General features: G+C 46.2%; 1 protein-coding gene across 5 annotated transcripts in view; it reads right to left on the reverse strand.

Moving 5' to 3' along the window:
- Window positions 1-14,292, reverse strand: part of Usp48 (ubiquitin specific peptidase 48) — a 71,276-nt gene extending 56,984 nt beyond the window's left edge. For 4 of the 5 annotated variants that reach the window (XM_052715192.1, XM_052715189.1, XM_052715191.1 and 1 more), the window contains exons 1-6: window positions 13,956-14,290; window positions 6,450-6,570; window positions 4,770-4,926; window positions 3,478-3,605; window positions 2,022-2,146; window positions 1,483-1,591 (exon numbers count right to left, since the gene is read on the reverse strand). In XM_052715192.1, coding sequence (XP_052571152.1) covers window positions 1,483-1,591; window positions 2,022-2,146; window positions 3,478-3,605; window positions 4,770-4,926; window positions 6,450-6,570; window positions 13,956-14,089 — 774 coding nt within the window. In that variant the 5' untranslated portion in view covers window positions 14,090-14,290. Of the gene's footprint in view, window positions 1-1,482; window positions 1,592-2,021; window positions 2,147-3,477; window positions 3,606-4,769; window positions 4,927-6,449; window positions 6,571-13,955 lie in introns of all 5 variants that reach the window. The other variant, XR_008213520.1, reaches the window with a different exon arrangement.
- Window positions 14,293-16,380: the final 2,088 nt, after the last annotated feature.

Here is a 16,380-nt window from a genome sequence, read left to right on the forward strand (position 1 = left end):
AGGGCTGGGAAACTGGCCCTAGTCCTCTTCCTTCCTTGCAAGCTTCATAAAATCTTCATTTCTCTCCTTCAAGTGAAACATGTTCAATACCAACCTGTGTGTGTGTGTGTGTGTGTGTGTGTGTGTGTGTGTGATCCAAGGCGCTCAACATGCTATGCAAGCTCTCTGCCATGGAGCTGTCCATCAGGCCAAACTCTTTTAGGGGTCTCATCCAACACAAAATAGTCTTGACCTGACATAGCTGAAGCTGGCTTTGAACTCCTGGTTTTCCTTTCCACCGGCAGCATTCAGCTGTCCTCACCTCACAAATAATTCCTCCCCAACTGATCAGGCCACAAACCTTAAAATCCCTTGACTTTCACCTTCATACCCAGTGCTTAAGTTTGACTGACTCTCTGAAGACAGAAAAGGCAGCTAGCCAGTGCTAACCGTCTACCCCGTGGTCCTGGCAGCCCTGCACCCCGTTCTACCCAAGCCTCGCCCTTCAGCCTCTTCAAGACGGCGCCTAGTCATCCTGTTAAACACCCCAACTGTGGCGGCCCTGGAGTCTCGCTTGATGAAGTCACACTTCAAACCAGGCCTCTCTGTTGTGGCCATCTCTATCCAGCTATCCATTTTTTGGTCACTCTTCCTGTGCTGAAGCACTATGCCACACACACCTTCCTGTCCCACCGCAGCTCTGCCCTCCCGTGTTCAGATGCCCTTCTTTCTTCAAACACCCTTCCTTCTCCTGCTTTCTTGTATTGCTCACTCCTGCTGTAACCTTTTCATTTCAAACCTGGACTCTCTTCCTCCACAGCACACACAGTGGTTGACCACTACAAATTTTACTCTTATTTAATGAACCCCTGGCAGCCATACTACTGTATTACAACCTCCACTGAAGCTGATTCTGCCTGTTTTGGCCAGTACTGTCAGCCCAGTATCACCATGGTGCTTAATACAACAAAGTAAACACTCAGAAAATCTTTAGATAGATAAATCAATGCACAATTAATGTCTTCAGGCTGCCGCTCTGTACAAGAGAGAACATAGACAGGAAACTGTGTACTCCAAGCTCATCTATCACATTGCCTGCCTGGTCAAGCTTGATAAGAAGCCTTCCTCACTCGGAAGGAAAGGGAGCCGCCTATCTCTGCAGAACTCAGAACACACAGAAAGCAGAAACACAGAGGGAGGGGCTGTGTTCCCACTTAATGCATTCTATTACATGAGAAGATAAGTTAGCTTTATGATAACAGAGACCAGATTCCCTTAATACTGTGCTGCCTGTAACCAAACACACATAGTTTATAAAAATGAGCATGCAAAACCCTAAAAAATTAGTTAAGATGCTGGCTGCTTGGGTACTTTTTAGTTCCCTTTGTATCTTTCTAAAAGCAAGTATTTCTTATATGGAAAAGTCTCCAATAATGGAGGTACCCATGAATCAAAATGCCATCCAAAATAGCATGGAACCACCAGTGAGCAGAAGCCATGTACCTTCAGGAATTCAGAGATGCAGTCTGTTAACTGCTTGTGGCCTTGGATGTTTAACTCCAGTTCATAAAATTTTGATAAAAGCTTAGACTCTCGGCCACACTGATTGCAACTGCAATGAAAAAGAAATAAAGATCTGAGTGAGAAGAGCAACCCAGTGTCACTATTAACACATCCTAGACAGAGGGGAGGGAGTGTTTATAACCTCCATTATTTTGCTACAGAAATTGTAGCATTTGAATTACAGGTAAAAGATAAATGCTGACTAGGGAATCAGTCACTTAAGGACTAGAACATGGACATGATTTAGTTTTCTAGCCACTTCCTACCTTTATTTCCACCCACATTACATAGTCATCACAAAGACTTCAGCCAGATAGTTCTCAAGACCTGCAAGCATTCAACCACATTTGGCAAGGTAGCTGCTTTCATGTTCCCATGGAAATGGATTGCTATAAATACTTCAGGTCCCATGATAACCCAGCACGGCAATAATCTGGGACTGAACTGAAAGGTAGTGTCATGAAAGCTGCAATACTCACACAGTCACATAGGCATACTCCCCACAGAACTGCTGTTGCACGATGTTCCGAACATCTGGGTTCTTCTGTTTAGACAAAGTGTCTTCCAACAGCGACATAAAGAGCTTGGAAAACTCTTGGGCATCCTACAGTTTGATTAATGAAAGAAAAGAAAAGATGTATCTAGCTCCCTGACTTCTAATACAAATGCTACTCAGAAACTACCAGTATTTTCAACTTACCATTTAATAAGACTACAGCTATACTGAATCAGTCCCCCAACCAGTTTTAAGAAACAGTTGACATGTTGGAGAAATGACTTAGCAGTTAACAGCACTCACTGGCTGCTCTGGCAGAGGACCCAGGTTCAGTGCCCAGCATAACTATCTCAGTTCCAGAAGATTCGATGCTTTCTATCCTCTTCAGGCACAAGGAACAAATAGTGCATAGATATACACATATGTACAGGCAAACACCCAGACATAAATTAAAACAAAACACAATTTTTTTTTTTTTTTTTTTTTGGTTTTTCGAGACAGGGTTTCTCTGTGTAGCTTTGCGCCTTTCCTGGAACTCACTTGGTAGTCCAGGCTGGCCTCGAACTCACAGAGATCCGCCTGGCTCTGCCTCCCAAGTGCTGGGATTAAAGGCGTGCGCCACCACCGCCCGGCCAAAACACAATTTTAAAAAGAGAAAGAGAGGGCAGGCGGTTGTGGTGCACGCTTTTAATCCCAGCACTTGGGAGGCAAAGGCAGGTGGATCTGTGAGTTCAAGGTCAGTCTGGTCTACAAAGTGAGTTCCAGGGCAGGCAGGGCTACACAGAGAAATACTGTCTGGAGAAGAGAGTGGGGAAAAAAAAGAAAAGAATATAGAAAAACCCTACACAGAGAAACCCTGTCTCGAAAAACCAAAAAGAATATAGTCGGGCTGGAGAAATCACTCATCAGTTAAGTTCTTTTTGTTTGTTTGTTTGTTTGTTTGATACAGGATTTCTCTGTGTAGCTTTGGAGCCTGATCTGAAACTACTTTGTAGACCAGGCTGGCCTCAAACTCAAGAGATTCGCCTGCCTCTGCCTCCCAAGTGCTAAGATTAAAGGTGTGCGCCGCCACCGCCCAGTGAAGTTAAGCTCTTGTTGCTCTTCAAGTGAGTTCAGTTCCCAGTACCCCTATCGAGCTCACAACCACCTGTAACTCCAGTTCCAAAGGATGGAATAACACCTCTTGTGGTCACCATGAGCACCTAAACACACATGGTTATCACTATGCATGGCCTAGCTAGCCTGGAACTCTCTATGTAGATCTGTCTACTTCTGACTCCCAAGTGCTGGGATTAAAGGTGTCTACCACCATATCCAGTCAAAAATTACATTTAACAAGCACCCTATTTCATCTTCCCTAGAAAGACTAAGGAATGTGTGAGCACCTTTGAAGAAGAGAAGGGTAAAGGGATATGAGGGGAGTACTGGACTGTTCTTACCTGCTGCTGTCCAGTATCCAAGCCCAAGGCTTTAACAAACCCTGAAGGATCAATGTATCGCCTGTTACTGTTTTGCAGCAAAGCAAACAAGTACTGTAGATGCTCACAAATTGTCTGAGGCTCATAATCTATTGAAAGAAAATGCAAATTTCACTTTAAAAAAAAAGGAAGGAAAAAAAAGATCTACCTAACCCCAGCCAGACATGGTGCTGCACGTGCCCAGAATCTCTGCACTTGTGAGACAGAGCAAGAGTGCCAAGGCATCTGGGTCAGTCTACAATGCACACCTTTATTTAATTCCAGCAATCCAGAGGCAAATGCTCCTCTGTAAGTCTGAGGCCAGCCGGTTCTACACAGTGAGTTCCAGGGCAGCCAGGTAGGGCTATGCAGAGACCGTTTCAATCACACACACACACACACACACACACACACACACACACACACACACACACACACACACACACACACGGCAGGATGAGATGGAACTGGAGAGATGTTCAGGAGTTAAGAGCACTTGCTCCTCTTCTAGGACCTGGGTTCAATTCCCAGCACCCATATGAAGGCTAACAACTACCTGTAACTCCAGTTCCAGGGAGTCCAATGTCCTCTACCATTGCCAAGCATGGTACACAAACATACATGTAAACAAAACACTCATATACACACAAAAAATTAAAATGTTTTATTTTATGTATGAGTGCTTTGGCTCATGTATGTATATACACTGCAATTGCTTGGTGCTCAAGAAGGCCAGAATGCACAGGACCCTGGGAAATGGAGTTACAAATGGTTTTGTGCACCAGCCATCTCTCTAACCAAAACACAATTTTTTTGGGGGGGGGGGGGCGGGTAGGGTGGGAACTATTTCTTTTTTTATCGATTTTTTTTTTAATCTGAAATTCTCATTCACTCTCTCATTCATTCTCTCTCTCTCTCCTCTCCTCCTTTCCCTCACCACTCCCCTCTCCTCTCTTCCTTCTCTGTTTTTCAAGACGGGGTTTCTCTGTGTAGTCTGCCTGTCCTGGAACTAGCTTTTTGTAGACCAGGCTGGCCTTGAACTCAGAGATCTGCCAGGCTCTGCTCCCGAGTGTGTGCCACGACCACCCTCAAATCTTTAAAAAATAATAGTAATAAATGTTAAAAGTGGTTCACTTATTAGTTGATGAGTATGTTTATAGCATTACACTTGGCATGGAACCAGCACTCAGGCTGCCTCCTTTGTAGTGGATTATAAGAGATTTGGCTGGCACACCCTCAGCAGGCAGCCCCTACCCCCATCCCTACAGACCTACCTTTCCCTCCACGGACGCCATCTCCCATTGTGTAGTCACTACAGGTGCTTGGGCATAAGTACAGCGCCTGTCGAAGCTCTAGGTTGAGAAACCACACCTGGAGAAAGGTGTTGACATAGCAGGTGGCTCCCAGGTTAGTCAGGCCCACAAACGAATTCTACAGAAACACAAGGGTTACATAGCAACATTAGGCTCTGCGAAACTAAAGATTTATAAGGAACATTATTCATAACTTTACAGACTGAAGTTTTTTTTTTTTGTTTGTTTTTTTTTTTGGTTTTTCGAGACAGGGTTTCTCTGTGTAGCTTTGCGCCTTTTCCTGGAACTCACTTGGTAGCCCAGGCTGGCCTCGAACTCACAGAGATCCGCCTGGCTCTGCCTCCTGAGTGCTGGGATTAAAGGCGTGCGCCACCACCGCCCGGCTCAGACTGAAGATTTTGAAGCCTGTCCCAGTTGGTTGGGCATGAATGATCACCTCAAGCCCCTTAGCTGCAGGTGGGGCAGAACGTGGATGGGAGCCTTGTCTGCTTGACCACCACTGCATTGCAGCTGACCACAGAGAAGAGGCCTCAGACAGCAAGCTGTTCCTCTCTAGCACTACGGTGCTCTCCAGTCTCCTAAACCTACAATTACAACAGCTGTTCGGAAGCATGTGTGCTCAGGCTTCTCATTATACTTCTAAATGCCAGCACTTAGTACAAATTCAAAATGAGACGTCTAGAAGAGCTGAGAGACAGAAAGGAAGGCCCCTTCTATTATTTCAAAGATCTTGAACTTAAAACAAATATCCCTTTTAACTGGGAAAATGTCAATACACCAGAGCTCACTGATGCATGATGGGTTTGTTAGAAATATTAATGCATATTTTTAAATGTGTTAATATATGTATGTGTGCGTGTGCGTGTGCGTGTGCGTGTGCGTGTGCGTGTGTGTGTGTGTGTGTGTGTGTGTGTACAATTATAGAATACAGATTATAGAAAGCAGAGAAACCATCATGGCAACTTGCGCCTCTCCTTTAAGGAGGTTCTAAGTCCTAAACAAAACATGCTCTGTTAAAGCAACACAGAATCAGAATGCAAACCAAGACCACTGTCTAGGGGCTTGCTGTACTGTGTGATTGCCTGTTTTTGTTTTGTTTTTGAGACAGGATTTCTCTGCATAGTCTTGGCTGTCCTGGAACTCACTCTGTAGACCAGGCTGGCCTCAACCTCAGAGATCTGCCTGCCTCTACCTCCCAAGTGCTAGGATTAAAGGCATGAGCCACCACTGCCCCGCATGACTACCTGTTATTAAAGCATAATGTTGGGGGCTGGGGATGTACCTCAGTGTGGATGGCTTGCCTAGCATGTGCCTGACCCTAGGTTTGATCCCCAGCACAGATAAATAGTTTCATACAGTTATAATGTGGAAATTATGGCTTAACTAGCCTTTCCCAAATTAAAAAGGAAGAATTCAAATGCACAAGGCCACAGGTTCTCCAACATCTTCTTAGGTTACTGAAACAGTTGACAGTTTGTGGTGATTTTCTTTTCTTTCCACTTTTTTAGAGCAGGGAGGGATTCTGGGGATTGGATGCAGGCCCCTCTCCACTACTGTAGCACATACATGCCCACTCTAACAGGTTTCTAAACACAGGACCAGAACAACAATAAACAAGGCCTACCAGCCACAATTACTCACCTTCTTCCTCCTCTCACAGTTGGGATCATCAATGTTATGAAAACTGTTCTCATCTATTTCTCCTAACCAAATATGCTCACCAATCCCAACTAAGCAATTCGGATTTCCTCTGCAGTTTCTTCTACAAGGAGGAAAAAAAAGAAAGAATTACAGTTTAATTAAAAATATTCACAGGAAGTGAAAAGGAAGAGAACCGAGTTTTTATTCAATTACTTACTCACCTATTCATTTGTCTATCTTCCCCTCCACCCCTCACTCAATACCACCCCCAGCAAGAAAGGGTTTTCTATGCAGCCCTGGCTGAGCTGGAACTCTGTGCACTTGAGTCCTTGTGTTACTGAGATGGGGTTAACAGCTTCTCACCACAGCTCCAGACAGGAAGCCAGCACCCAACAGAGGCAGAACTTATTTCAGTTGGACAAGTATCCACAGTTGCGGGCTGGGATTATGCTAAACCACTTGAACACCATCCTTTTTCTTGCCTGCTTGCTTACATGGATGTCTGTGTGAAGGTGTCAGATGCCTTAGAACTAGAGTTACAGGCAAGTGTAAGATGCTGCCATGTGGGTGCTTGGGAATTGAACCCAGGTCCTCTGGGAAAGCAGCCAATGTTCTTAACTACTGAGCCATCTCTTCGGACCTCTTTTTTTTTTTTTTTGAGACAGATCTCTCTATAGGTAGACCAAGCTAGCCTGGAATTCATAGACTCCACTTGCCTCTGAATGCTATGATTAAAAGCATGTGCCATTATACTGCCTTCTAAACTGAATCTTATTTAAAAATCACAGCATTAGACAGTACTTTTTATTAAAAAAAAAAAAAAAAACACTAAATGGGGCTGGAAATATGACTCAGCAGTTAAGATCACTGGCTGCTATTCCAGGGGACCGGGTTCAATTCCCAGCACCCACACGGCAGCTCACAACTGTCTGTAATTCCAGTTCTAATGAATCTGACACTCAGACAGGTAGACATGTAAGCAAAGCAGCAATGCACATTTAGTGTTCCTGAATTCTTAGAAAATAGTGATCAAAACAGCTCACAGTCAAGAAAAGTATCCTAAAGGTGGGCAGCTAGTAAGAATACCTCAGATAAGGAACTAGCAGTTAATTCATAAGACTGCTGAAACTGATCGATCACTCTAGAGAAAATGTTTCAGCAGCACTCAGGAGGCTGAAGAGGAGTTTCAAAGTCAAACAGGAAATTCTCAGCTAATCAACTCACTCCCATTTGGGAACCTGCTCAGCTTGAGGACAAACCAGCACCACTTTGTAGCTCATGTACTTGTATCACTTGAAGAACTTTTAAACTTTCCTAAGGAACTGATGTTTACGTTAGCAAGGACAATCAAAGACTGGTGTGTTGGCTGGCACACTTGCAATCCCTGCCTAGAGCAGCTGAAGGGGTTTCCAGGAGCTCATGAGAGACTAGACTGGGGTTCAATGCCAGTGCATTTTGGAAGAAGTGTAAAACTAAGCCTATGTACAAGCAGAAGAGCACACACAAGCCTTAAAAACACAATTACTTTTTGTCTTTTGGTTTTGTTTTTTGAGTCAGTCTCTATACTGATACTCACTTTACCAAGATGGACCATGGTTTTAGCCTCCCAAGTGCAGACATTAAGAGGCATGTAACACACCATGCCCACCTCAAACAGAACTCTTTGGTTAATTTCATTTCTTGCAAAGCAAAGGGGGGCTGGGCATGGTGGCACATGCCTTTCTTTTCTTTTCCTAGACAGGGTTTCTCTGTGCAGTCCTGGCTTGTCCTGGAACTTGCTCTGTAGACCAGGCTGGCCTCAAGATCAGAGGTCCACCTGCTTCTTCCTCCTGAGTACTGGGATTAAAGGCTTGCATGCCACCACTGCCTGGCTTCGATTTTTTAATTTTGTGTGTACATGCTATGAAGAGGACCATTTGCAAGGTCTGTTCCCTCCCTCTACCATAATGTGGATCTCCAACCTGGAACTCAGATCAGTCTTGGCAGCAGGAACCTTTATCTTCTAAGCCACCTCATGTGCCTTTTATTCATATTTTTTTTTCCTTTCAGACCCCACTGGTGACAGCTATGGAAGTAGCACCGGGGAAGATCTGTTTGGGTGGTTTATACAGAGTGATACTATTGACAGATATTTTGGCAGCATCTGGCCTTCAGACCTGTCACAATGCCTCCCAGTAAAAGGGGTGTGATTACATGAACAAATCCTGTCACTGCGGCAAAGCCACTGACTTTACAGATACACATATTCTGTCAAACACAGAGAGGTACAACTAAGAATGATAGACCAGAGAGAGAGAGATAACTCAGATCAAAGACATTCAAAAAGTCCCAGTCCTTAAAAATGGCTCAGAGCAGGTATGACAAACTGGTAAGTACGAAACTTCAGGTAAACAAGTGCTATGGTAACAGATGCACTGTAGAAGAAACCTCACCGGAGGGGAAGTGCTGCCCGCCGGGAGTCTGCAAGGGCAGGTAGAAGGAGCGGACTCACTCCAGGAAGACAAAGCATTCCAGGCAGAGGACAGCAAGTGGAGAGATCAGGCTAAGGAAGAAGCCCGGCTAGCCAGGTCGTGGTGGCCCAGGCCTTTAATCCCAGCACTCGGGAGGCAGAGCCAGGCGGATCTCTGTGAGTTCAAGGCCAGCCTGCTCTACAAAGGTCCAGGACATGCTCCAAAACTAGAGAAACCCTGTCTTGAAAAAACCAAAGCCAGGCGGTGGTGGCGCACGCCTTTAATCCCAGCACTCGGGAGGCAGAGCCAGGCGGATCTCTGTGAGTTCGAGGCCAGCCTGGACTACCAAGTGAGTTCCAGGAAAAGGCGCAAAGCTACACAGAGAAACCCTGTCTCGAAAAACCAAAAAAAAATAAATAAATAAAATAAAGAAAAAAACAAAACAAACAAAAACCCCACAAGGTCTCACTCTGTAGCCTCTGCTGGCCTGCACCACCTGATCTTACATTTATAAGAACAATCTTGCCTCTGCCTCCCATGTGTTTGGATTAGAGACAAACAAAACCTGTTTGTTCATGCAGTGGGGATAGAACTTGGGGCTCCTGCATGCTAGGCAAGCACTCTACCAACTGAGCTACATCTCCAGCCTCAACTTTTTTTTTTTTTTTTTGTTTTTGAGACAGGGTTTCTCTGTGTAGCCCTGGCTGTCCTGGAACTCACTTTGTAGACCAGGCCTGCCTCTGCCTCCTGAGAGCTGCATAACCACACCTGGTCCTAACTTTCTTTTAAAGAATGTACTTGGAGGGCTGGGGAGATGGTTCAGCCGTTAAAAGCTAGGCTCACAATTAAAAATAAGAATGTACTTTGCGCCGGGCGGTGGTGGCGCACGCCTTTAATCCCAGCACTCGGGAGGCAGAGCCAGGTGGATCTCTGTGAGTTCGATGCCAGCCTGGGCTACCAAGTGAGTTCCAGGAAAAGGCGCAAAGCTACACAGAGAAACCCTGTCTCGAAAAACAAAAACAAAATAAAACAAAACAACAACAAAAAAAAAGAATGTACTTTGCCAGTGGTGGTGGTGCATACCTGTAATTCCAGCACTCAGGAGGCAGAAGCAGGCAGATCTGAGAGTTAGAGGCCAGCCTGGTCTACAGAGTGAGTTCCAGGACAGCCAGGGCTGTTATACAGAGAAACCCTTGTGGGGGAGAGGGGGACCAGAGCAAGGTGGTAGAGTCACAATCCCAACACAAAAAAAGGCTGAGGCAGGAGGATCTCAAGGTCAAGCTACACAATGAGACTGTCTTAAAAAACCAAACTCCTAATGGTGAGTAGTGGCCTGGGATTCGACAGCACTTTCTGTCTTGTCCCTCAGCAGCCTGGAAGGATTAGTCTCTTAAGAGTAGACATGCTAGACAGACAGGCGACAATCAAGTCACTGGCTTCGCAACACAAAACCTCCTAAAGCAGCAATAGTGTGGTGCAGGGGTAAGTGTCTAATCTCAGCACCAGCCAGCCTGGTCCACACACCAAGTTCCAGGACATACAGGCATATATGTGAGAAGTTCATATCAAAAAGCAGGCAGTAGGGATGCCTGCAGGAGAGGCAAAGGGAGCTACACAGTCTGAAACCCAAACCAAAGACAAGGCGGCTGGAAAGATGGCTCGGTGGCTGATCCTCAGAGCCCACATGACGACAGAACAAACTCCAAGCTGTTTGTTCTCAGACCTTCACTCACCCACAGCCACCCAGCCACCCACACCAAGGGGAATCCAAGTACTTAGTACCGTTGTTCTTACTCTGTGCTACAAAAAGTCCTGGAGGCAGGGTGTGGTGGCACATGCCTTTACTCCTTGGAGACAGAGGCAGGAAGATGGATCTCTAGGTAGTGATCCATCTTCCTGGTCTAGGTACTGAGACCCTGTCTCAAAAAAAAAAAACAGGTTGAGAGTGAAGATGAAGTGGTATGAACCCCAGGACCTCACAGATAGGATACAAGCTGGGGAGGTGGAGGCCGGAGGAGCAGAAGTTCAAGGTAGTCCTTGGCCAGAGTCTAACATTAGCTATAAGAAACTCTGTCCAAAACAAAACCCTAAAAATAATTTCTCTAAAAAAAAAATATATATGAGCCAGGTAGTGGTGTGGCAGGCCTGTAATCACAGCACTAGGGAGGCGGAGGCAGGTGGATCTGTTAGTTTGAGGCCAGCCTGGTCTACAGAGTGAGTTCCAGCCAGGGCTACACAGAGAAAAACCTTGTCTCAGAAAACAAAACAAAAAAGTTATTCCAGTTAGTAATCAGGGAAATGCAAATCAAACCACAAAAAAACAGACAAATGTAAAAAAATGTGAAGAAATTGGAATCTTCCTACACTGCTTGTGAAACACTGAGAAAAAAAAAATTATCCTCAAAATGTTAAAGACAACTGCCTCATGACACAATTCCCCTGAGATACAGTGAACAAGTGCACACACAATTTATTACAAAGAAACAAGCTACCGGTCCACCTACTGAAAAAATGGTGTGGGCCACGGGGGCACACGTCTTTGATCCCAGCACTCAAAAGGCAGAGGCAGAGACTACATAATCAGACCTTGTCTCAAAAACAAAAACAGAAAGAAGATGGGTGTGGTGGTGCATGCCTTTAATCCCAGCACTCAGGAGGCAGAGGCAAGAGGGTTTCTATGAGTTCCAAGGTCAGCCTGGTCTACAAAACAAGTTCCAGACAGAACTGTTACAGAGAAACCCTGCCTCCAATCCTACCACCAAGTCAAAACCCACCCACCCATCCCGCAAAAAAAAGGAAAAAGAAAAAGGAAGCCGAGTGGTGGTGGCGCACACCTTTAATCCCAGCACTCGGGAGGCAGAGACAGGTGGATCTTTGTGAGTTCGAGGCCAGCCTGATCTACAGAGCGAGATCCAGGAAAGGCACAAAGCTACACAGAGAAACCCTGTCTCCAAAAACCAAAAACCAAAACCAAAAAAAAAAAAAGGAAATAAAATGGCCAATGTGAACCTCAAAAGATCCTCAACTCATTAATTAGGTAAATGCAAACCAAAACATGGAAAGGGGGTGGGGGGGATGCCTTTGCAGCAGAGTGTTTGCCTATCAAACTAACAGATCCACCTGCCTCCACCTCCCTAGTGCTGTGATTACAGGCCTGCCACACCACTACCTGGTTCAGAGCAGGAAGCAATAAACAGACACTACACACTAAATCACTTCCCACCCACAATTACCAGCTGGGAGTGTAGCTCATGTAACTCAGTGTTTGCACAAGGTTCTAGGTAAGAGCTGCAGCACCAACAGAATGGCACATGCCTATAGTCCCATCATTCACATAGCTTCATAGTCACAGTACTTACAAGCAAAACTGTAAGTCCCAGGCAAGCATGTACAGAGTGACATACCCCTAACACACACACAGACTAGTATGGACAACCTAGTGAGACTGTCTTAAAAAATAAAGAGGAACTACTACTAGAGAGATGGTTCAGGAGTTAAGGGTTGGGTTCTCAGCACCCATAGAGCAGTTGAAAACCCTTTTTAGAGCCAAGTGTGACAGCACATGCCTTTGATCCCAGAACTTGGGAGTCAGAGGCAGGCAGATTTGTGAGTTTGAGATTAGCCTGGTCTACAGCGGGTTCCAGGGCTACACAGAGAAATTCTTTCTTCCAAAAAAAAAAAAAAAAAAAAAAACCTCCAAACCTTTTTAACTCTACTCCAGGAGATCTGAAATCCCCATCTGGCCTCCATGAGCACCAGGCAGACTGGTGGTATGTACACACACACATAAGCAAAACACTCATACACAAACCTCAAACATGCAGAATAATTATGTCTCCAGCCCTACAAAAAGAAATAGAAAAGAAATACCCTAGATACAATACACTCTACGAGATTTCCTACAACTTTCAAAATGGATTACTGGATTATTTGTGTTCAAGTTTAAGTGTGTGTATGTGTACTAATAAGCAGATGTCCATAATATTGAGAAGGCTTTGCATACCCTGAAAGCTGGATTTACAGGTAGTTGTAAACCACCTGACGTGTGTGTTGGGAACAAATGATGCTGTGGTCCTTTGAAGGAGCCTGAACCCCAATAAGCCATCCCTCCACCTCCACCCTGGCTTCTTATTTTATCCCCAATGCCAGGGAATTGAACCAAGGACCTCATCAAGTATACAAAAACAACCACTCTAACCCCAAGCTAAATCTCCAGGACTGTTAATTGTACACTCTAAATGAGTAAAGCTGTTTAAATTCCGTTAATACACAGGTTGATGTCATTCCAGAACTCTGAGAGGAATCCAAGATGTCCTTGAGTAGATACCTGAGATCAGAACGATGCATCTACTTAGGAAAACTTCCTAACTTGCATTATATCTCAATTGAGGCAACTCCGAGACCATGAACCAAAGCTTTCGCATCTTCCACATCTCCCTAAGTAATGGGGCTACTAAGCAAGCCTTATCAATTCGATTCAACACACCGGACCGGATTACAAGGTGGGAAAGAGAAAACCTCTTTACACCTAAGGATTCAACGTAAACGAAGGGGGTCGAAAAAAGGTAACGTTCAAGAGCCAAGCAAAAAGAAACAGAACTTGCACAGGTCAAGTTACTCTGTAAAGTGGTGTGGAGTTCGGGTGACCAAAAGAAATAGGTACCAGATCAAAGAGAGAGCCGGCCAATGAGAGTGGGGGGCCGATGACATAGGTTAACCAAAGGTTTTTCTAGAGCTGCTCTCTGAAAGTGATACTTAGGTGATCAGGCCTTCTCAGTGTGCATTAACAGAAGACATAACGTAACGAAGTTCGCTGCCGCTAAGTTCCTCTTTGACAAATGAAAAAGGCACAGCTGTGGTCAAGACCGACCAACCCTCCAGCGTTTACTAAGCCCTATCTCCAACCATCTCCACCGCCATCTTCTGGATGAGAGCCCAGCAGCCGCATCACTTCGGGGGCTGCGTAGCTCGGGTTGTGCAAACCCGGGCGAGGCACCTGCACCGTGCACCTCCGTGGTCCGTCATTCACTCCGCATCGGCCACGTGAGAGCCTCACCTGCACACGCCTCGGATACAGGGCTCCAGCCAGATACGGTAGGCGGTCTCGATGTGCTCCTGCGACACCTCCTCGGGCCTCACCGTCTCCGCCCAGCGCCAGGCGGCCTTCTCCAGCTGCAGCCGAGGAGCCATGGCTTTGACCGAAAAAGCGCTTGACGAGCCGGGCGACTGCCGGCGCCGCCTCCGCCTCCGCCCGAACGGGTTCCGGCACCTGCCAGACGAAAGAAACAAGCGCTCCCCTTAGCCAGAGGACCAGTCAATCACCTGCGCGCGCCACAGCCACCGGGCCCGCCCGCACCCAGCCTGCACGACCAGCCTGCACGACTAGCCGCAAAGCGCCGCCGCCAATACCCGACAGCTCCCGCGCCTGCGGACGTTGGAGGTGTAGCCCCGCCACATCCTGCGCATGCGTGCTCCCAGCAGTCCCTGCGCCGAAAGCACCTATAAATATGACGGGCGGAAGAAAGCAAAGTAGCTGCCCAAAGGGAGCTTGCCACGTCTTTTCCGCCATGGCGTAGGCAACCACGCTCCAGCCCGTCTGCTACTGACGAACGAACGGCGCCTGTCCTTGCTCTCCATACTTCCCCTGTAACTGTGATAAAGTCACGTGAAAGAGTACTCAACGCACACCATGGAGCCGCCGGGATTGCAGGGTGGGACCTGTTAACAGTAGAAACCGGGTCAGGCAGAGACTCCAGAGTCGGCTCCCTGGAGGAGGATTTAACTTGAGCCTGGGCGGATTCCGACTCCTTTCCCCGAGCCCTCTGACGTCACGGGGCGTTATGTGCTTTGCCGGTGCTGGAACGGAACTACATATCCCAGCTTGCACTGCGTAATGCCACTCACAGGTAGTGCGAGGCATGCTGGGATTTGTAGTCTTAGAGGTGGGACGCTCAGTCTTTGAGTTGCAGAGTGTGTTGAGGCACACGCGCAGGTCCGGGGCGGGTTATTTCCTGAAAGCTGTCGCCTGACTTCTTCGTCTATACTTTGACCTCTTAATTGTTTACAAAGGGTACACCCTAGCTCCCGGGTGTGAAACAATTTCCTTTTTGCAACTCCTTCCTTTTATAAGGCTAAAACCTTACAGTGTTTTGTAACTGAACAGAGCACTTAACTGCTATAGAGAGGACATTCCAGGACAGTGCAAAAGCCCTGTGGGGATCCAAGCACTAAATTCCTCCCTAATCTGCTCTGCCACCACCCTGACCCCAGTAACCTTTAACTGAAGTCATTAGCTAATTTACTGAAGGAAGGCAAGATTTGGTCCCTGTGGTTGAAGTTGAATTTGGGGTTGAAAATAAAAAACAAAGATCTCATCCCGGCGGTGATGGCTCATGCCTTTAATCCCAGCACTTGGGAGGCAGAGGCAGGCGGGTCTCTGTGAGTTCCAGGCCATCCTGGGCTACAGAGTGAGATCCAGGACAGGCTCCAAAGCTACACAGAGAAACCCTGTCTCAAAAAACCAAAAAAAAGCCGGGCGGTGGTGGCGCACGCCTTTAATCCCAGCACTCGGGAGGCAGAGCCAGGCGGATCTCTGTGAGTTCGAGGCCAGCCTGGACTACCAAGCGAGTTCCAGGAAAGGCGCAAAGCTACACAGAGAAACCCTGTCTCAAAAAAAAAAAAAAATCTCTTCAAGGTGTGGTGAGTCAGATTTGCAATAACACTTGTGAGGCTAAAGCTGAATGAAGCGTCTAGGTAAGCGTATATATATAAAGCGAATGACTTTGTCTATACACACACACATAACTACCTTCTCGGCCTTAGAGATAGGGAGTTGCAGAACTTTGAAGGAAGACTTTCCTGAAGAACTCCTACATACATTAATTAAAAGTAACACGAGCCAGGCGCACGCCTTTAATCCCAGCACTCGGGAGGCAGAGGCAGGCCAATCTCTGTGAGTTCGAGGCTAGCCTGGTCTACAGAGGGAGATCCAGGACAGGCACCAAAACTACACAGAAACTCTGTCTCGAAAAACAAACAAACAAACAAAAAAGTTGAACACGAGCCAGGCGGTGGTGGCGGCGCAGACCTCTAATCCCAGTATTTAGGAGGCAAAGGTTGGGGCATCTCTGTGAGCCTGGCTACCGAGTGAGTTCCAGGAAAGGCGCAAAGCTACACAGAGAAACCCTGTCTCAAAAAATCCAAAAAAAAAAAAAAAAAATGTCCTTTATTAGCTAGCAACCAAAGAGCAGACTCATGCCTCAGAGACTCTTGATGCCTAAACTTGTAGATATAGCAATTTTAAAGGCAAAAATCAGCAATACCATAATTCACATCAAAATTAGATGAGTAACCTTGAAACACTCATTCCCGGCAGAGAATAGGAATTACTTCAGCTATAATACGACACAATTTTTTTTTTTTTTTGAGACAGGGTTTTTCTGTGTAGACCTGGCTATCCTGGAACTCATTTGTAGACCAGG

The sequence above is a fragment of the Peromyscus californicus genome, unplaced genomic scaffold (genome assembly GCF_007827085.1).
Source record: "Peromyscus californicus insignis strain IS unplaced genomic scaffold, ASM782708v3 Scaffold_5__1_contigs__length_169319896, whole genome shotgun sequence".
In the NCBI taxonomy this organism is placed as follows: domain Eukaryota; kingdom Metazoa; phylum Chordata; class Mammalia; order Rodentia; family Cricetidae; genus Peromyscus; species Peromyscus californicus.